The following is a 22,948-nucleotide window of genomic DNA, read 5'->3' as shown; positions in this document are numbered from 1 at the left end:
ATCTAGACCTGGGATTTTGTTTTGGGGAAGACTTTTGATTACAGTTTCAATTTCCTTGATGTTAATAGGTCTATTCAGGTACTCTAGATCTTCTTGATTCAGCCTTGGGAGATTATAGCAATCCAGGAATTTATCCATTTCTTCTAGGTTCTCTTGTTTCATGGTTTACAGACTTTCAACATAATCTCTAACGATCTTTTAGATCTTTTTGGTTTTTTTTTTGGTTGTGATGTCCCCTTTTCATTTCTGTTTCAGTTTATCAGGGTTCTGTCTCTTTCTTTGTGAGTCTTGCTAGTGTTTTATCAATCTTGTTTATTTTCTCAAACAAACAGCTCTTGCTTTCATTGATCTTTCAGATTGTTTTTTAGGTTTCCATGTCGTTAATTTCTGCTCTAAGTTTTAGTCTTTCCTTCTGCCTGGTCTGGGCTCCTTTTGTTGGTCATTTTCCAAGATCTTAAGCTGTGAGGTCAGGTTAGTTATGTGGGCTCGCTCTTCCTTCCTGAGAAATGCTTGCAGAGCTACAAATTTTCCCCTTAACACAGCTCTAGCTGCACTCCACAGATTCTGGTAGCCTGTGTCTTCATTCTCGTTTGTTTCTAGATATCTTTTGATTTTTTCCTTGATTTCCTTCCTGACCCACTCATTGTTCAACATTGGTTTGTTTAATTTCCAGGTGTTTGATATGGTTCTCCGCATTTGTGTGTGATTAACTTCTATCTTCAGTGCGTCATGGTCTGAAAAGATAGTTGATACAATTTCTATCTTCCTGATTCTATTGAGGTATGTATTGTGACCCAGCACGTGGTTTATTTTGGAAAATGTTCCGTGTGTACTGGAAAAGAATGTGTATTCTCTTTTTGGGGGGATGTAAAGTCCTGTGAATAGATCTATTAGCCCTCTTTCTTCTATTTCTTCCTTCAAAGCCAGTGTTTCCTTGCTGAATTTTAATATTGTTGATCTATCCAGAGGTGATAAGGCGGTCTTGATGTCTCCAAATACTATTGTACTGCTCCCAATGTCCTTCTTAAAATCAGTTAGCAATTGTTTTAGATACTTAGTCAGTCCCTCATTGGGTGCATATATGTTTAGGAGTGTGATTTCTTCCTGCTGTACATATCCTTTGATTATTAAAAAATCGCACTCGCTGTCCCTTCTAATCTTTTTCAATCTGATATTCTATGTTGTCAGATACTAGTATGGCCACCCCGGCTTTTTAGGGAGTTGTTTGATTACTAGATTGTTTTCCATCCTTTGAGTCTGTGTTTGCTCTGACTGCTCAGATATGTTTCTTGTAGGAAGCAGAATGTTGGGTTCATTTTTAGAATCCATTTTGCCACACTCTGTGTCTTAATTGGTGCATTTAGACCACTGACATTGAGAGAGATTATTGTCGTGGGGTTTTGTACCATCTTTCTGTACCGATTTGTTGTGCTTATAGGGGTTTTTCTTGTCTTACAGTAGCCCCTTTAGTCCTTCTTTTAAATTTGGTTTTGAGTCTATGAAGTTCTTGAGCTGTTGTTTATCCATGAAATAGTGTATCGTTCCTTCGAGTTTGAGTGAGAGCTTAGCCAGATAAAGTATTCTTGGTGAGGCGTTCATTTCATTGAATTTTATTTTTACTATATCCCACCATTGTCTTCGGGCTTGGATGGTTTCCTCTGATAAGTCTGCTGTAAATCTAAGGGATGCTCCTTTGTATGTGATTTCCTTCTTTGACCTTGCTGCTTGCAGTATTGTGTATATCCATGGCATCTATCATTCTGATTTTGATATGTCTTGGAGTCTTTTTTATTAGGGTCTCTTTTAGCTGGCAACCTTCGGGCTCTTTGGATCTGGATGCCTGCATTCTTCAGGTCTGCAAACTTCTCAGCAATGATATCTTTAACTGTGGCTTTTTCATTGGGGTTGCCTCCCTGTCCTTTTGGTACTCCGATGATTCTTATGTTGTTTCTTTTAAATTTACCCCCTAGGTCTCTGATTTGTCCTAGAGCTATTTTGAGGTCTTTTCCCATGGTTTTTTGTTGCCTGTAAGCTTCCTGCAGCTCATCTTCAAGCTCACTGATTCTGTCTTCAGCTATAGCCATTCTACTGTTGAGGGCACCCACTGAGTTTTTTATTTCATCTACCGAATCCTTTATTTGTGACAATTCTGTGTATAGCTTACTAATCTCCGGAGCTTATGATAAAGTATTAAGCTTTTCTCCCACATGGAGCAGAAGTTAAGCGCTTTGGACAGAAGGGCGCCATGCAGCTGGGCAAACTGAATCTTGGTTAGGCATAACAGAGGGATCTTGAGAATGGGACTCAGGAAACAGCAAGATCTTGAATACTCATGCACAGAGCTGTCTTTGCCTGGTTTCCCTAGAAAAGACCTCTCCTCAGGCTGGAGAGATAGCACAGGGTGTAGGCACTTACTTGCGTGTGTCCCATGCATGGAGGTTTGATTCCCAACACTGCGTATAGTTCCCAGCAGCCTTGTCAAGAGTACTCCCTGAGTACAAAGCTAGGAGAAAACACTGAGCAACCCTGGGTGTGTTCCCCAAACCACAAACAATAAAACAATCCTCCTTGGGTTGGTACTTGAGAGAAAAGGAAATGCACATGTAAGTTAGCTAAGAGGTGCTGCCCCTGCTAGAAGCTGTCCCTGGTCACAGAGTCACAGAGCCGAGCCCTTAGAACCCAGCAGGGTGGAGGAGGTTGCTCCTGGCCCAGCCCCAGAGAGCACAGAGTGTGGAGCCCTGGGAGATTTAGGCTAACCCACCACTGCCTGAGAACACAGAGCTGGGAGACACCTGAGAGACATAGGCTGCCCCTTCCCCCGAGACACAGAGCTGAGGTAACCCTGAGGGACACAGGCTGCCCCTCCCCCTGAAACAGAGCTGAGGTAACCCTGAGGGACACAGGCTGTCCCTCCCCCTGAGACAGAACTGAGGTAGCCCTGAGGGACAGAGGCTGCCCCTCCCTCTGAGACACAGAGCTGAGGGGAACCCTGGGGGACATAACTTTTATCCTGGGAGCAAGGCAGTAGAACTGTAGCTAAGAGAGAACAGGGAGCTGCAGAGGCCTCAGGGAGCTGCAGAAGCCTCTGCTAGCTAGGGGAGGTCTGCTGCTAGGAGATCCTGAACCAGCCTGAGGGGGGAAGAAAAGGTGGAAGAGACAATGAAGTATGTGGAATCTGTTTGGGCTCACCTCATCACGGGTCTGTTTCAACTCCAGGACCCAGAGACTCCCAGGAAGGTGTTCTACAAGTGGTGAATGAAGGGCAGAACCCACAGACCCACAACATGGTCCCCATGATCTGGGAGCTACAAAACTTGGTCATGTTGTTTACTTTGACCAGTAGAATGTACTAGAAGCAATGATACTTGGAGTCTAGGCCTAAATAGTCTGTGTCCTCTTTTCCTCTTTAGTTGTTGCCATGATAAATATGTTCCTAGACAAGATGATTGGACACAAGAGTGATAAGGAGCAGTATTGCCCCACTTGTCAAAGCAGACAGAGGCCTCAGCTGAGGCTCAGCCAAACTGACCTGTCAGCTAGGGCCCTCTATAGCCTCTGGGCTTCCAGTTAGAATTTGGTGTTGCTTCAAGTCCTTGAAGTTTGAAACAGAAGTTCGTTACATAGAAATAGCTAAGTGACATAAAGTCTTGTAAACACACTTGTCCACGTGGAGAGTGTGTTGTGATTTTCACGTGATCTCTTTGTGCCTTGTAGCTGCGGATAGTGCAGTTGATGCCCTATATTTCAGACAACTCTGCAGTCTTACCAAACACAGTGAACAAAGGAAGGGAGCAATCAAAACCTCTCATTCATCTGTCTCCTCCTCCCACACCCACACACAAAGAGTTCACATTGTAGCAGTCTGTAGATTATTTATTCATTGAAAATATAACATATAATAAATTATATATACAGAATTCGACTAAAGTATTGAAACTTAGGACTTCATCAATTAAGGATCACAGCTGTAGCCTGGAAGTTTTATATTGCATCTGAGTATTGCAAAAACAATGATTCTTTCTATACAGAGTGACAGGTTAAGAGTCCCAGCTTTGGTCAGTGTTAATCATTATGTTATTATTTAATTCCTTACTGTAAGCTAAAGTTCATTAGAAAAAATCCTTTCTGAGATTTTCTTCTAAACAATTAAATGGAAAAGGAACGTGTCACTCTGAAAGAGCTTTCTGCACATAGCAGGAGACAGTCCCAGTGTGAAGCTGGCTTGACTCTGGCCTCAGAATTCTATGAGTGTGAGCTTAGATGTACTCCTGGGGCAAGAGGCAGCTGCACGACTCCTTCATTGAAAATGTAGTTTTGAAAAACTGCAAAGTTGTTCCCTGCACGTGATACTTCTAGTCTAATTTAGGGGGACTCAAAATCATTATCACAAAACAGGGGAAAGGAACACTGTAGGATTTCAAAGAGAAATTAAAAGGATAATTAAGCTTTGCTGTGGAAGATTTAGTTTTCCAGATATACCAAATAGGCTCTGGAAAACAGCAGCAGTTGATGAAATTAAATATTCAGGACCTAATTATGATCCTATCACAGTATGTTCTACATTCATTGGTGGGAAATTACTTGTTGACTTTAAACATATGACTGATTTTTAAAAAAAAAAAAAGCATATGGCTGATTTTATCCCTCAAAGCATATGCTCTGCCATGCAACTTGTAATTTTGAAAGCATCACTTTTTAAGTCAAAGGCTGGTTTTAATTTAGCAATCATCACAGTAAGACCTGTCATTAGGAAGCTCAGCATGAACTCTCAATTACCCCCTGCTGTGATCACTACCCCAGCTCCCCAGCTCAAGGCGATTGCAGGTGTGGTAAGAGAATTTGCCAAGCACAGCGCTGTTTATTAACTTTATCTTTAAACATATGCCAAACAGTTGCAGTTACTGTGAAACCCCCAAATATGATATTTTCTGTTTTATTCCACTTTATTTGATGACTCACACTGTCTTCACTTCAGGAGGGCCTTGAAGGCCTGGTGTTCCCTCTAGAACCTTAACCTTACTTTTCCTGATTCTAAAACCATAAGCATCTCATTTTCAGAAGGCCCGGGAGAAAGGAAAACATGGCTCAAGTAGGCACAAAAGGAAAGAAGTTCCTGGGCCCCTGCTCTGCTGTCCTACCTAGTTCTCCGGGACCTCATGCTCCAATGGCTCAGAAGCCCCTGATCACGAGGTTCATTCACGTCTCAGACACCCAAATTCTAGTCATCATTTACCTTTTTAAGCAGAGTTGGTCACTCATTTGTATTTGGAACAAAAACGTAGCCTGACTCATCATGTAAATTATTTATGTCCCTGAGCATTGCTGTTCCCAAAGGATCAGATCTGATGAAGGATGAGCATGGAAGGCAAGTCACAGGTCATGAAATCCCACCAAGTCCCCTGCCCTAGCACACATCAGGAAAAGGCTACTGCACAGTCTCCTGGATACACCCGTGTGTCAGTGACATAAAGCAGGCTGCATGGGCAGCTTCTTCGTTAGTAAATGGAAGGGCTCTAGGAATAAGCAAGACCTCAAGAATAAGCAATGTCATCCCAGTGAAATCACTGAGGATATTAGCAGATTTCTACAGACCCTGCAGCAATTCATAGACATCTACAGTTTGTAGCCTTTTTTACCTTTTGTTTTTTTGGCTTTTTGGGTCACACCTGGAGATACTCAGGGCCTACTCCTGGCCCTGCACTCAGGAATTACTCCTGGCGGTGCTCAGGGGACCATATGGGAGGCTGTGGATCGAGCCCTGGTTGTCTACGTGCAAGGCAAGTGCCCAGCTTGCTGTATAATCACTCTTTGCAGCCTTTTTGAAAAACTAAACTTTTTTCGAGCTGCTCTCTTCATGAGGGTGCCCTTCTTCCCCATGCCAGTGGAAAGGTGTCCCTGCTGTTAGAATTTTATTATGTTCTCTTACTACCTGTTCCCTCATTCAGATTGTTAGAATTATTCTACATGTGGCTTAGAGACACACCTCCCATCCCTCACTGGGTTTCAAACGCCAAAGAAGACAGGCTCTTCACCTGTCATCTACATACTGTTTGGTTCATTTGAGAGTTCAGCAAGGTCTCTCAAATGAGCTCCTGTTGGGTTGACTGGCTGAATATTCATTCTTCCTGATGAGAAACAGATGGGTAGTTGGGAATATTCCAGATTATCTTTCTTTAGCCTTGTATCCTTGAAGTCATATGAAGCATACCCCAAGACAATTTCTCCACGAGGATCGGCGTTCTGTTGGTATACCCATAGCTCCAAGCTTTTCCTGGTTCACTTCTCAGTGCATTGTAGGGAGACTAGTTCCTGGGCATGCTCCTCAGGATGTGGTGGGTGGTGGGGAGGCAGGTGGCCCAGCACCCACCCACTCCAATATATCTGCACACAAGGACTCCACAGCATCCAGCCGCTCAATTTGCACCAGTTTTGTGAGCAGTTCTGGGATGCTGTAGCCAGCTGTGCTAATACGGTCAAATAGCTGCATGCCATCAGTCATGCCCCCAATCTCATCCCTCTTAAGTCCAAAACTCTCAGCAAGGTGACGCCATGTTTTCACAATGGCCTTCTCAGAGTTGTATGTGGAACTGAGCATTCGGCTTGTCTTCTCCAAGCAGTCGAATGGAAGCTCTGTGGGGCTTAGGCCTGTGAAATAAAAGACTACAGTCAAATGTGAACGAAAGTCTGAAGAAATTCAATGTCATTAAGGCAATTACAAAGGTCAACAGCAGCAGCAAGGACAAAATCAAAAAACCCAATAAAAAATTGAACACATACTTTTTCTGAAGAAGAGATGGCTGATCAATAGACATATGAAAAAGCACTCATCAATGCTTCTTATCAGAGAAATGCAAATCAAGACAACAATGAGATATCTCACACCAATGAGAGTGGCACCCTTTTATTTATTTATTTTTAACCAATAACAACAAAAATCTGGGAATGATCTGTGTTGGTGGGGATGTGGTGGAAAAGAACTCTCATCCACTACTGGTGACATTGTGTCTGTTTCAACAACTGTGGAAAATAGTATGGATATTTCTCCGAAAAGTAATAATATAGTTGCCTTACAACACAACAATTTCACTTCTTGGTATCTTCTTCCAATACACAAAAACATTCTTTAAGAGGACATATGTACAACATTATTCACTATAGCACTTATTATAATAGCATGGATGTGGAATCAACTCAGTCTTCAGTGGCAGTTGAGTGGATAATAAAGCTATATATATGTGCGTGTGTGTGTGTATATATGTATATATTATATGAATATTATGCAACTGCAGGGAATTATGGAATTATGGAATTATGCAACATGCTGCCACTTGGATGAAACTGGAAGATATCATGTTTAGTGAAATAAGAAGAAAGACAAATATCAAATGACCTCACTTATATATAGAATAACAGGATAAGGAAATAATGGTATCAAAATGAAAATACCTAGATTATTCTTGACCCTATATTTTAGAAATAGGACAGGGAAGGAAAGAAATTAAGGAGGAGTATTAAGAAGCATATGGGAGATAACAGGGGCAAGGGCCTTATGCACGTCAGTTATATAGAGGTGAGTATATGTATGTATCTAAACCGCACTGTAAGAGAACCAAACTACAGTAAACAAATTGAAAGACATACCAGTTAAGGAGGTAGGCTGGGAGATGAGAGGGAATTGGGGCAATTGGTAGAAGAAATTTGATACTAGTGTTGGGAATGCTTGGAACATTGTATGTTCGACACTTTATTATATAAACAGCTAGAAATCTGAGAATCTTTTTTTTTAAAAGAAAGGAAGAAATGGTGCCAAAGTGATAGTACAGCTGGTGCTTGTCTTGCACATAGTACATAGCCAACCCAGGCTGAATCCCTTGCACCACATAAGGCCTTCTGAGCCCTACCAGGAGTGATCCTGAGTACAGACTCAGGAATAATCCCTGAACACTCCAATATATGGGTGTGGTCCAAAAAGACAAAGCAAACAAACAAAAAACCCAAACAAACCCCAAACACTCCACCTTTATAAAATCAAAACGCCTCAAAAAATCACACCTATTCTTCACTTAAACGTGGAACCCACTGATATTTTCTTTTCTGCAGTTTTGTGCTTTTTAAAAGAAAATAAATGCGATCCTATAGAGTATAAAAATTAATTTTTGTATATTTAACCATCCTTGCTTCCTTGTGATAAATCTCACTTGATCATCCATTTAATATATTATTGAGTTTTGTTCACCTAGATTTTGTTGTGGGCTGGAGCGATAGCACAGTCGTAGGGCATTTGCCTTGTACGCAGCCAGCCCGGCTGAGCCAGGTTCGATTCCTGCACCCCTCTTGGAGTGCCCAGCAAGCTACCAAGAGTATCTTGCCCGCACGGCAAAGCCTGGTAAGCTATTCATGACATATTCAATATGCCAAACACAGTAACAACAAGTCTCAAAATGGAGACGTTACTGGGCCTGCTCGAGCAAATCGATGAACAATGGGAGGACAGTGACAGATTTTTTTTTTTGTTATTTAATCATTTTTTTATTAGTGAAACACCATGAGGTACAGTTATAGACTTATAAATTTTTGTTCTTGGGTTTCAGTTATACAATGATCAAGTACCCATCCCTCCACCAGTGCCCATCCTCCCCCACCACGGGTCCTAGCATCCCTCCCACCCCCCCATCCCCCCCCCCCCCACCCTGCCGCTGTGGCAGGGCATTCCCCCTTGTTCTCCCTCTCTTCTTTTGGGTACTGTATTTTGCCAGAGAGGCATTGAGTGGCAATCATGTTTGGTCTATAGACTGCTTTTAGCATGTCTCTCCCACCCTGGGAGGGTCTTCACAACACCCTTTATTTGGTGCTCTCTTCTCTAGCTGAGCTTCCTTCTCACCTAGCACATGTGGCTGGCCTTCAAGTCATGGAGCAAAATTCCTGGTACTAATCTCAGTCATTCCTGGGTGTTAGTCTCCCGTTTTGTTGCTTTATGTTCCCCAGATGAATGCAATCTTTCTGTGTCTATCCCGCTCTTTCTGACTCATTTCGCTTAACATGATACTTTCCATGTAGTACCACTTGTTTGTAAATTTCATGACTTCGTCTTTTCTAACAGCTACATAGTACTCCATTGTGTAAATGTACCAAAGTTTCTTCAACCAGTCATCTGTTCTCGGGCACTCAGGTTTTTTCCAGATTCTGGCTATTGTAAAGAGTGCTGCAATGAACAAACAATTGCAGTTGACAGTGACAGATTTTGTTGTGAAGTTTTACATCAATCACCATTGAGGATGTTGGTCTGTGACTTGCTTTTTCAATGCTATTTTTGTCTTATTTTGGATTGGGATAATGTTTATTTCATCGAAGCTGTTAGGAAGGATTTATATACATATGTATGTATATATATATATACATAAATCTGTAATACATATATGTATATAGTTTGGTAGAGCTTGAGAATTACGTGGAGTAAGTTTTCTTTGAAGTGCAACTCACTAGGGAATCCATCTGGACCAAAGTCTTTTTCTTGGGGGGATTTAAAATTAATGTTTCCCCAAAAACAATAGCCCAGGTCCAGATGGATTCACTAGCGAATTTTTCCAAACATTTAAAGAGAACCTATTGCCAGTTATTCTCATGCTTTTCCAGGAAATTGAAGAAAGAGAAACTCTCCCAAACAGCTTCTATGAAGTCCATAACTCTCTAAAATACTAAAAGGAAACAAAGACACCACAAGAAAAGAAAACTACAGGCTGATATCCCTGAAAAACAAGGATGCAAAGATTCTCAACAAAATACTAGCAAATAGAATTCAACAACTCATAAAAAAGATTATACACCATGACCAAGTGGGATTCATCCCGGGGATGCAAGGATGGTTAACATTTGGAAATCAATAAACATAATCCTCCTTATCAACAAAAGAAAAGATAAAAACTGTATGATCATATCACTAGATGCAGAGAAAGCATTTGACAAGATCCAGCACCTGTTTATGATGAAAACCTTTGCCAAAATGGGTATAGAGGGGACTTTTCTTAATATAGTTAAAGCCATCGACCACAAGCATACAGCAAGCATCATCCTCAATGGGGAAAAACTGAGAACCTTCCCTTTAAGATCAGGGATGAGACAAGGATGCCCACTCTTACAATTTCTGTTCAATATAGTACTGGAAGTACTTGCAATAGCGGTTTAGGCAAGAAAAAGATATTAAGGACATTCAGATAGGAAAGGAAGAAATTAAGCTCTCACTATTCGCAGATGATATGATACTAAGAGGACCCTAAAACCTCTACCAAGAAACTCCTAGAAACAATAGACTTGTATAGTAAAGTTGCAGGCTATAAAATCAATACCCAAAAGTCCATGGCTTTCCTATATGCAAATAGTGAGAGAGAAGAAAGTGACATGAAATTAACAATCCCGTTCACAATTGTGCCCCACAAAAATCAAGTACCTAGGAATCAGCATAACTAAGGAAGTAAAAGACCTGTACAAAGAAAACTACAAAACACTACTTAAGGAAATAAAAGAGGACATGAGGAAATGGAAAGATATCCCCTGCTCATGGATCGGGAGAATTAAAATTGTCAAAATTGCAATACTCCCCAAAGCATTGTACAAATTCAATGCAATCCCAATAATGATGCCCGTGACATTCTTCAAAAAAAAAATAAAATGGAGTAAACACTCCTGAAACTCATATGGAACAATACACCCCCACGAATAGTTAAGGCAATTCTTGAGAAAAAGAAAATGGGAGGAATCAACCTCCCTAACTTCAAACTCTACTAAAAAGCTGTAATAATTAAAACAGCATGGTACTGGAACAAAGGCAGAGCTGCAGGCCAATGGAACAGGGTTGAATATACTGACATCTCCTCCCAAACATATGATCATAGAATCTTTGATAAGGGAGCAAGAAATGTGAAGTGGAGCAAGGAAAGCCTCTTTAACAAATTGTGCTGGTAAAACTAGACAGCTAGATGCAAAAATATAGGCTCAGATCTCTGCCTAAACCATGTACAAAAGTAAGATAAAAATGGATTAAAGACCTCAACTTCAGACCGGAATCCATAAAGTACGTTGAAGACAAGGTTGGCAAAACCCTCCACGACATTTAAGCTAACGCTATCTTCAAAGATGACATGCCACTGGCCAAGTAAATGAAATCAGAGATAGACAAATGGGACTATCTTAAACTAAGAAGCTTCTGCACCTCAAAAGAAACAGTGACCAAAATACAAAGACAGTCTACAGAATGGGAAAGGATATTCACCCAATACCCATCCAATAAGGGGTTGATATCAAGGATATACAAAATACTGGTTGAACTCCACCAGAAAAAAACATCCAACCCCATCAAAAAATGGGGCGATGAAATGAACAGAAACTTCCTCAAAGAAGAAATACGAATGGCTAAAAGGCACATGAGAAAATGCTCTACATCATTAATTATCAGGGAGATGCAGATCAAAACAACAATGAGATATCATCTCACACCACAGAGACTGGTCCACATCCAAAAGAACAAAAGCAACCGGTGTTGGCGTGGATGTGGCGAGAAAGGGACCCTCTTTCACTGCTGCTCAGCCCTTTTGGAAAACAGTATGGACAATTCTCAAAAAATTAGAAATTGAGCTCCCATTTGATCCAGCAATACCATTCCTGGGAATATATCCCAGGGAGCAAAAAAGTACAGTCTAAATGACATCTGCACTTCTATGTTCATTGCTGCACTGTTCACAATAGCCAAAATCTGGAAAAAACCCTAGTGGCCGAGAACAGATGACTGGTTAAAACTAAGAAGCTTCTGCCCCTCAAAAGAAACAGTGACCAAAATACAAAGACAGTCTACAGAATGGGAAAGGATATTCGCCGAATACACATCCGACAGGGGTTTGATATCAAGAATATACAAAGTACTGGTTGAACTCCACCAGAAGAAAGCATCCACCCCCATCAAAAAATGGGGTGATGAAATGAACAGAAACTTTCTCAAAGAAGAAATCCGAATGGCTGAAAGGCACATGAGAAAATGCTCCACATCATTAATCATCAGGGAAATGCAGATTAAAACAACAATGAGATATCATTTCACACCACAAAGACTGGCCCACATCCACAAGAACAAAAGCAACCAGTGCTGACTCGGATGTGGCAAGAAAGGGACCCGCCTTCACTGCTGGTGCAAATGCTGACTGGTTCAGCCCTTTTGGAAAACAGTATGGAAGATTCTCAAAAAATTAGAAATTGAGCTCCCATTTGACCCAGCAATACCACTCCTGAGAATATATCCCAGAGATGCAAAAAAGTGTAGTCGAAGTGACATTTGCACTTTTATGTTCATTGCAGCACTCTTTGCAATAGCCAGAATCTGGAAAAAACCTTAGTGCTCGAGAAAAGGTGACTGGTTAAAGAAACTTTGGTACATCTACACAATGGAGTACTATGTAGCTGTTAGAAAAGATGAAGTCATGAAATTTACATACAAGTGGTACTACATGGAAAGTATCATGCTAAACGAAATGAGTCATAAAGAGAGGGACAGACATAGAAAGCTTGCATTCATCTGGGGGATATAAAGTAACAAAATAGGAGACTAACACCCAATAGTGGCCGAGATTAATACCAGGAATTTTTCTCCATGGCTTGAAGGCCAGCCACACATGCTAGGGGAAAAGGCAGCTCAGATAGAGAAGGGAACACCAAATAAAGGGTGTTGGGAGGATCCTCCCAGGATGGGAGAAGCATGCTGAAAGTAGACTATAGACCAAACATGATTGCCACTCAATGCCCCTTTTGCAAACTACAACACCCAAAAGGAGAGAGAGAACAAAAGGGAATGCCCTGCCACAGAGGCAGGGTGGGTTGGGGCTATGGGGGGTGGGAGGGATACTGGGATCCGTGGTGGTGGGAAATGGGCCCTGGTGGAGGGATGGGTATTTGATCATTGTATAATTGAAACCCAAGCACGAAATTTGTAAGTCTACAAATCTCACTAATAATAATAAAAAAAACTTTGGTACATCTACACAATGGAGTACTATGTAGCTATTAGAAAAGATGAAGTCATGAAATTTACATACAAGTGGTACTACATGGAAAGTATCATGCTAAGTGAAATGAGTCTGAAAGAGAGGGACAGATATAGAAAGATCACATTCATCTTGGGAATATAAAGTAACAAAATAGGAGACTAACACCCAAGAAGAGCTGAGATAAGTACCAGGAAGTTCACTCCATGGCTTGGAGGCTAGCCCCACATGCTAGGGTAAAAGGCAGCTCAGATAGAGAAGGGAGCACCAAATAAAGGGTGTTGGGAGGATCCTCCCAGGATGGGAGATGCATGCTGAAAGTAGTCTATAGACTGAACATGATTGCCACTCAATGTCTTGTTTGCAAACCACAGCACCTAAAAGGAGAGAGAGAACAAAAGAGAATGCCCTGCCACAGAGGCGGGGTGGGGTGGGGCGGATGTACGGATGGGAGGGATACTGGGATCATTGGTGGTGGAGAATGGGCACTGGTGGAGGGATGAGTACTCGATTATTATATAACTGAAACCCAAGCACAAATATTTAAGTCTACAACTCTACCTCATGGTGTTTCACTAATAAAAATTTAAAAAATAAAAATAAAAAATAAAATAAAATTAATGCTTCGATTTACTTCTTAAATTCCTTGTTTCCACGTGGCTCAGGTTTTCTACTGTTTCCTGATTCAGACTTGGGAGGGTGTATGATTATAAGAATTTATCCATGTCTCCATCTTTGTGGTATAGTTATTCACAACCTCTTAGGATACTTTACATTTCTGAGGTGTTGTAATTTATCTCCTTTTACCTATAATTCAATTTACTTGGTTTTTCATTCTTTTCTGTGAGTCTAACTAAGGTTTTTTTCAGTCCTGTTTAGTCTTTCAAATAATAGATCCTGGTGTCAGAGCTATAGTACAATGGGCAGGGCGATTGCTTTACATTTAGGAGAATCAGATTTGATCACTGGTACCATATATTGTCCCTGGATCCAGAAGTGATTCTTGATTGCAGAGCCAGGAGCAAGACCTGAGCATCAACAGGTTTTGGTGCAGCATCCCCCCTCCTCCCTGCACTTCCAAAACAAAAACAAACAAAAAACCCAGATCCTGGGTTTTGTTCCCCCCCACCCTTTGTTTTCTTTTTTGAGTTCCTTCCTTCTATTTATTTTGGGATTCATTTGTTGTTTTTCAGTTTTCACACACTGTCAGGTTAGATCATTAATTTGAACTTTGTTTTCTTTCCTGATGTAAGCATGCCTTGTTATGAAGTTACTTGGCAACTGCTTTTGCTGTGCCCCATTGCTTTTGATAGTTTGTGTCTTTTTGTTCATTTTAATGAATCTTAGATTCTTTGTTCTTCTTTGATTACCTTTTTTTTTTGTTTTTGTTTCTGGGTCTCACCCGGCAATGCACAGGGGTTACTCCTGGGCGGTGTTCAGGGGACCATATGGGATGCTGGAATTGAACCCGGGTCGGCTGCATGCAAGGCAAACACCCTACCCTCAGTGCGATTGCTCCAGCCCCTGATTTCCTACTTGATCCAATTGTTATTTAACCATATTTTTTTCACTTTCTGAAGAATGTTCCATGTGCTCTGTAGGAGAATTTTATTTAGCTTTTGAGAAGGTATAAAGGGTCCTGTAAATATCTGTAGTTCTTTTGTTTTTCCAATTTCTCACTTAGGATTCTTGATTTTTTGTTGAATTACTTCTGGTTGGTCTGTCTAATAATGAAAGTGTGGTATTAAATTCTCCCACTACTAGTATGTTGATACATAAATGTAGCTCTTCAAGTCCATTAGCAATTTTGATGTTTTTTCCTTTGATATGCATATAATTTATCTATCTATATCTATATCGTTAAGTCCTTTGGCCTATACTGCCCTTAATCAGCATGTAATAGCCACCCTTAAATTCTATTACTTTCTTTTGATTATAGTTATCATTAATATGATACAAGTATGGCCATCCTCTTTTTAATTTGTTTGGGTATTTTTGTTCAGTTGTTTTGGAGCCACACTTGCCGGTGTTCAGGTTTACTCCTAGGTGTGAGTTCAGTGATTATTCCCCATGGAGTTCAGGGGATCATATATAGTGCCAGGGATTTGAACCAGGATTGGTTGTATGCAAGGCAAGGCAAGCACTTTAACCACAGCACCATCTTTTCAGTGCCCCATTCCTTCTTCTTCTTCTTCTTTTTTTTTTTTTTTTTTTTTTTTTGCTTTTTGGGTCACACTCGGCAATGCACAGGGCTTATTCCTGGCTCTGCACTCAGGAATTACTCCTGGCGGCACTCAGGGGGACCATATGGGATGCTGGGAACCGAACTCAGGTCAGCCATGTGCAAGGCAAACGCCCTACCCGCTGTGCTACCGCTCCAGACCCCGCCCCATTCCTTTTTTTAATTCATCATTTTGCCTGTGTTTTCTTCAGGGTATTTTATGGTCACACTTTTGTAAATGGAGTGAGATAGTAATTTGATTTTATTCTTTTGCCTGTAGCTTTTATTTTCCCACTTTATGCATACATTTATTGCTTTCGTTGTCATGCACTCACTGTTGATCCATGTGAGGATTTGAGGGCTCTCAATTATATTCCATTGGTCTGTGTGTTTTTTATTATTATAAAACACAGTTTTGATTACTGTAGCTTTGCAGTAACGTTTGAACTCAAAGAGTGTGATATACTATTGGATTTATCCCCAAATACAGTTTTACAAGGTTTTGTTGGCTTATTTATCTTCTAGTTTGTTGCTTGCATATATAAATGCAGCAGATTTTGTATACCTATTTTATAGTGTGCCACTTTACTATATTGGTTTACTATTTCTAATAGTTTTAAAAAACAAATACATTTTTTATTTGGAGTTTGAATCTGGTAGATCTCAGGGTTTACTCGAGGTTCTATATTCAGGGATCACTCTGGGCAGAGGTTGGGGGTGGGACTGGGGATCAAACAAAATTTAGCAAAGCACAAGGCAAGTGCCTCCATCTTGTACTTTGTGGTGCCTTACTTCTAAGTTTTTTTTCCAGAAGGTCTTTAGGATTTTTTATTAGCATACCATTTGCAAATAGTTTTCTTCCTTAAACTTCTAATTTATATTTATTGACAATTTAAACTGATTTTTGATGAAGGTACAAAAGCAATTCAGGGAGAAATTTCTTTTTCAATAAGTGACACTGGAACAGCTTGACATTATTGAACCATAAACAAACATAAAACTCTCAAACTAAATCCCACATCTTTTTAAAGAGATAATTCCAATTGGTAATAGATGGAAACACAAACTATAAAACCATGACGTTTTAAAAACATCACAGGAGAAAAAAATTTAATATCTAGGGCTAGGCAAACAGATCTTACCCTAGATTGCAAAATAAAACCTATAAAATGAAAACGATAACTGTAAGTCATTAAAATTGAGAACTTTCTTTGTGAGACAACCTATTAAGAGAATAAAAAGACAAGCTCAAAAGTAGAAATAATATTTGTAAGTCACTTTTATATCAAAGTACCAGTATAAGTATCCAATGACAGATGTATGGATTATGAAAGTGTGGAATATATACATAATGGAATACTATGTAGTTGTAAGGAACAATGAAATCACGCAATTTGCTGGTTGGAAGATATCATGAATGAAGTAAGCCAGAAGAAGAAAGACAAACACAAGATGATCTCACTTATCTGTAGTATATACTGGATTAAGAAATGTATTGTAGTAAAGGCAGATGTATAGATCATCCTTGACCCAGTGTTTAGAGGGGAAAAGAACAAAGAAAGAAAGAAATCAAGGGGGTGGGGGAAAGAAGAGAACAAGAATTAATGGGTTAGGCATTAGGGCTTCAGTTATACCAGTGATATAAATGATTGGTATAGCCATGTATCCAGAACACAGACTCAACAACACTGAGAACATGAAATCTGAGTTGCAACTACTGGAACTTTGTAATGTGCCTGTCAAGTTGACAAGAGGGGAAGGGGGTGGGAGAAGGGAGAGAATCTGGAAACATTGGTGGAGGGATTGGTGTTGAAATATTATATACCTAAACTTTTTATATCACAGTTCTTTAATTAAGTAAAAAAAGTATTTTAAAAAACAAACTAGTCTTAGTATTAAAAAAATATATATCTTAAAATCCTAAGCAAGGATTGAGATTTTTCAAATCTCTAGAGCAAAAAAATAAAATCACACAATCCAATTGGACGATGGACAAAAAGACATGAAAAAACATTTCATGAAATAAAATATACAGGTGGCAGCATAACTGCATAAAAAGGTACGCGAATATTAGGTAAGTGTAAGTTAAAACTACAACAAGATATTGTATGCTAATCTGAATGGCTTAGAAGAATGGTTGGGGAGAAGGTGGAGATACTGGATAACTAATACATTATTGGTGGGAGTGTAAATGGTGCAGCTACTTTGGAAAAGTCTGGCAGTTTAAAAAATAACACTAAATAGACAGTGATTATATGAACTAACTATTATACTCCTAGGCATTTATCCCACGAAAATGATGTTATATTCACAAAAACCCTTGCACCTGAATATTTGTATAAACTTCACTCACAATAGCTCAAATTAAAAACAACCAAAATGTGCTTAAATGTATAAATAATTAAACAAATTTCAGTACTGCATAACATGGGAAGAATAACTTAATTGATTAGAAACAGAAAAGAACTTTACAAGTTTTGAAATTAAAAAAAAATTGTAGAGAGGCTGGAGCGATACGACAGTGGGGAGGGCGTTTGCCTTGAATGTGTCTGACCCTGTATCCCATATGGTCCCCTAAGGACTGCCAAGAGTAATTCCTGAGTGCAGAGACAGGAGTAACCTCTGAGCATGGCTGGGTGTGACCCAAAAAGCAAGCAAGCAAGAAAGCAAACAAACAAGCAAAAACAGACATTATAGAAATAGGGCTGGTGTGATAGTACATTGCCTTGCTCATGGCCATACTAGGTTCCATCCCCTGCTTCCCATATGGTCTGCTGAGACCACCAGGAGTAAATATGTAAAGTAAATGTGTAAACTCTGGAAAATAACTTTTCTAGTCAACATAATTCACTGGAGATTCATAATGTTTTTGCATGTATTGTAATCTGTTCTTTTCTGTTCCTAAATAAGTAATTCCTCCCTGAATGCAGATCCAGGAGTAAGTTGGGTGTGGCCGTAAACACTCCCCTTCTCCAAATTGTAGAAATAAAGGAAGTGTCATGGGTTAAGAAGAGGATGGCAAAGGAAGTAGAAGTAGTTTTTAAAAGGCAACTGAAAGCTTCACAATTGAAACTCAAAAAGAATAACAGGAAGCTGACTCTTCTCAGATGGGACCAGTCTATGAGCTAAAATCTATGGGGTATTCTGAGAAAACTCAACAGCCTCCTCCTACACCTTCCAGCTCCACAACTGAACCTCATCAAACTGCCACAGCACCAAGTTGTTCCAGATCTATAGCTCCTGGATCTACGACCTCTCTAGATTTCACAGCACTGTCAGTCCAACAGGGTCACAGCAAACCTGAGGGGAAATCTGCATAGAAGGCCACCAAGCTCAGTGACAGAAGGCCCAATAGCACTAATCATCACAGCAGATCCTCAGACAATGACTTTAGAGCACCATTGTGACATAGAATGATTGTCACAAATTGACTCTTACTGACCTATTTTGATAATTTTGTTTGATTCTGTGTTGTAACAAACAATATAAAGTAAGTTTGTGCCTGATAGGCTGGGTTGGTGTGTGGGAAACCAGGGATATTGGTGGAGGGAAAATCACACTGGTAGTGGGATTGATATTACGATCTCACCTAATGCCTTAAAAACTATACAGTTGAACAGAATGAACAACTTGGTAAATCATGGTGCTATTATTAAAAAAAAAATAGAGGCAATGGAGGGATCTTCATGGTGATGGGAATGGACTCTGAGCCAGAGAGAGAATACACATGATGCCCTGAGCACCATGAGGTGGCCCAGATAAGCTCTAGCACACCAGGACTTGAGCATCACTGCATCCTCAGGCCCTTGCACTAACCCCCGAGCTAATCTACTAAGAATTGCTGGAAATGACTCCTGGGCCTCCGGAGCACCTGGGTGGCCCAGATATCCAAACAAGTAGCCAACAAACCCAAATGGGCGCTGTCTTCCCTACACCAGGATCAGTACTCTGCTTGTGAACTTTAAGGATGATTTGGCAGGTTGTTCCCATTGGGAGAAGTTGGGTGAGAAATAGATATCATCTCTCTATATTTTCTCTTACTACATATGGCTCTAACAATGATCCATTAAAGTGGTTTCTTTTCCTTAAGGATTATTAAGATTAGTTTGAAAACCACTGTGCCCTGGAATGGGCTCTTGAAGCCACAGAAAAAGCTTTCAGCTTTCAGGGTAGACTGCATGCTTTACATGCATTAGACCTTGTGTCCAATCCTGGAAGGAAAACAAAAAATTTTCTATAGTGATGGGGTGCAAATCTATTGGCTAGCCCTGGGTAGTGAATATTTATAAGGATATTCAACATATCAATGTGGCCTAATCGACAAGCCTGCTTTATGTGCTCAGTAAGGAAAAGAAAAGAATAAAACAGAAGACACCAGACCTCACTACTGCTGCTTGGATCTGAGATGAGAATAAAATGATACAATGAAAATGGGGAAAATTTCTTAACCTTGATGATAAGATATTTTTTCATTTATTGTAGCACTCTGTACAAAACTAGGATATAAAACCAATGGAAATGCACAACAACAGATAAGTGGATAAAGATGGTTATACATATATATATAAATATATATGTAATGCGTGTGTGTGTATTCCGGCATGTATCCAAATACACATTGGAATACTATGCAGTCATAAGAAAAGATGAAATGACACAATTTGCCACTATATGGATGGAACTAGAGGGTATCAGGCTGAGTGAAGTCAGGTAGAAGTAAAAGGACAGGTACAGAATGATCTCACTCACGTATGAGATGTGAAGAAATGTAATAAGGATGACCAAAGGAAGCAACTGAAGGGTCAGACCACAGAACTGAGTTTCCCTCAGGAGTGGAGGAAGAACAGTGACTTTTGTGGTCCCTGAGGAAAGAGGTGGAGGGAAGCAGGCACTCTAGTGGGTGTGCTATTGGAACAATGTATGCATGAAATTATCACTAATATTTTAAATCATGATACCTCAATAAAAATGGAGGAGGAGAAATTACTTATTTCCCAATCAATAAGAAGACTAGTTAGGGGCTGGAAATGGAAGACATTGGAACTGTGGGTTCACTGTGGGTTCTAGTTTCAGATTGAATGTGTTTTTTCTGGTCCTGTTGCCTTTCACTGCCCTTACCATGAAATAGATCTGGGAGACAGTGTGATACTTGTGCAGGAGATATGTTTTTGGAGGGAGATGAAATGTTCCCCAAGCCTGTCAAAATTATGGATGACTGGAAGAGAGTATGGACTGATAACTATTGGATAAATAATACTTCTTAAGAAGGATTTTGAAGGTGTAACATCCAAATAGAGACAGCAGCTAGGGGACACTAAGAAGATACAAGGCTCCCCACTTCTCTTCTAAAGCACTTAGGATCCTTACTGGAGTAAGAATGTGTCCATGCACCCTCCCATTGGGACTGCATATGAGTTCTTTATTCTATGAGGGGAGGGAAAAGTGAATGCTGGGGAATTATATCTAAGTAGCTGGGAATCAAATTCCATGTTCCTCCATAGCTGACAGGTCAGGTTAGGTATTCTAATAAGGAGCTTTAGGTGAAGTTAGGATGCTGACCTTTCCCAGTCCTTCACAAGACCCTGTCAGTGTGTCTGCCTGTTGCTGATGGTTGGAGAAGGTCCTTGAGGAAACCCTGGGTCAACATCCCCCCCCACCACACCGTCCTTTTATGCTTACCTTCAACCACGCTACACACGTTGGCATATACATCCAGTATCTTTTTCCTTCGACTTTGAATCTATGGAAAAGTGAAAATAATGATAATTTTCAGAAAAAAGAGACAAAACCTTTGATTTGGAATTGGCAGATAGCTGCTTTTTACTGCTTTTTAAATCAGAAATAATGATTCAAGGTCTCACATGAACATGATGCCTGCAGTTCACAGAAAGAACTCCTTTAACCTGTTTTCCAAGCATCTTCCCTACAGACTGGAGGGTTTCCTTAATTTCATTGAATATTCCAGCTTGAGACACTCACAGGCCAGTCCTGGCATCAGTGCATTTGGAAGGATGGTTAGAGGGACTCCTGTGTGTCTAAGTGCAGCTGGAAGTTGTCTGCAGTAACACAAACTGGCATGGCATGCTCTCTTCACAGACCAGGGCGGGTGTCGGCGTGTGGAAGGTGCACAGCGCTGAGCATGTAGAGAGCTGTTGAAAGCTAGCCTCCTTCCACCAAGCCCAGGTCCTAGCCAGTAAGAAGTCTGCTGCAGGTCACTGAACTGGGTCCAGCTGGATCCGTCTTCCGGTTCCACACAGCTTTACTCTAGTTGTGTGCTGCCTGGCAGTGCAGCTGCTAAGGGCCAAGCTCTCCCTCCCAAGAACATTTTCAGGTAGGCTGGCCCAGATGTCTCTTCGCTTAACCATCTCCTTTAAATGATAAACCACTCATTCAATTTTCCCATGAAAAAATGTAAGGCAGTTCAAATGTAATTACAGGCAATTTAAACTCCCCCCTTTGACTATAGTTTAATCTATGAGCAACGTGAGGACAGCGCAGTGCTACAATTAAAAATATATAATGAAATGGGCACTGGTGAAAGATGGGTACCCGATCATTGTATGACTGAAATGCAAGCACGAAAGTTTGTAAGTCTGTAACTGTACCTCATAGTGATTCACTAATAAAAAATTAGAAAAAAATATATACATAATGAGAGAAGTAATGTTTCTGTATTTGTAATATCTTGTTTTAAATCGGTCCGCCTGTCACTCCCTGTCTGTTTCCTGTCTCACAGAGGAATTGATTCTATAGGACCAGTCCTGTGAAGGTCAGGGCACTTCTGGCAGGAAAGGCGCCACCCCGCCGCAGACTCACCCCTGCTGACTTGGCGGCGGCTGGCTTCTCCCTGGCCAGATGGACCAGGGAGAGCAGGCACAGCTCCGGGGAGCCTTGCTTGTCAGTGGGCGGCTCCTCGTCGCTGTCTATGCTCCGGCTTAGCAGCTGCTCATTCTCAGAGGAAGCATCGTTCTCGCTGTGGACACAAGAGCAGTCACTGGGCGATGCGGGCGGGGTCTCCCCTGCTCCCCTGCTCCCCGGCCTTTTCAATGTGCTGGGGAGGAGCCAAGAATCACCCTGGACATGTTCCTGTCCGGGTGCGGGGGGCTATGCGGGCGTGTGGGAGAGGAACCACACGTGCTTTGGCCAAGAATGGGACCCAAAAGCTGTTCCTCTCTCCCCCCAGGTGACATGGTACTGCTCACTTCCCCTCTGATTCTCAGCCCCAACCCCTGGCTCAGTTTCTCGAATGTTTCAGTTTCAGTATTTAATCCAGAAGAGCATCAAATTCAACCCTGAATTTTCTTTTTGCTGACAAGTGTATGTGATCAGCATTGAATGTGTGCAATTCTCTCGAAAGCCAAGTAGTAGACAAATCCTGCCAGGAGGCCGCCTCACTTGTACCGCAGCTCATACCTGGGTCCTCGACCTTGGTTTTGTGTGGGAATCTGAACCCCCAAATTTATTCCGGATATATTTTAAAAATAGGCTGTTACAAAAGGTATCCTGCTAACCTCTGGTTTGGCTGACGGTTTTTGCTTTTAAAAAGAAATGTCCGAAGCGTTCAGCCTAAGGACCACATGGAGGGTGCGGGAACCACAGATCCCGGAGGGGAAAAAAAAAAAAAACAGGTTCCAAAAAGAGCCGAGATAACCGGCAAGTTCCAGATGGAGTAGGTGCCGCATCCCGCCTCCCCCAGATGGAA

At 40.9% G+C, this 22,948-nt stretch overlaps 1 protein-coding gene across 1 annotated transcript in view; it reads right to left on the bottom strand.

Annotated features, from left to right (window-relative positions):
- Positions 1 to 6,322: 6,322 nt before the first annotated feature.
- Positions 6,323 to 22,948, bottom strand: part of EDAR (ectodysplasin A receptor) — a 46,561-nt gene continuing 29,935 nt past the window's right edge. The window contains exons 9-11 of the mRNA XM_056114705.1: positions 22,063 to 22,219; positions 20,926 to 20,986; positions 6,323 to 6,645 (exon numbers count right to left, since the gene is read on the bottom strand). Of these exons, the coding sequence (XP_055970680.1) occupies positions 6,323 to 6,645; positions 20,926 to 20,986; positions 22,063 to 22,219 (541 nt within the window). The remainder of the gene's footprint in view (positions 6,646 to 20,925; positions 20,987 to 22,062; positions 22,220 to 22,948) is intronic.

Source organism: Sorex fumeus, unplaced genomic scaffold (genome assembly GCF_029834395.1).
Source record: "Sorex fumeus unplaced genomic scaffold, SorFum_2.1 ptg000026l, whole genome shotgun sequence".
In the NCBI taxonomy this organism is placed as follows: domain Eukaryota; kingdom Metazoa; phylum Chordata; class Mammalia; order Eulipotyphla; family Soricidae; genus Sorex; species Sorex fumeus.
The sequence above is the reverse complement of the archived record's forward strand: the minus strand, read 5'-3'. Positions and strand labels throughout refer to the sequence as shown.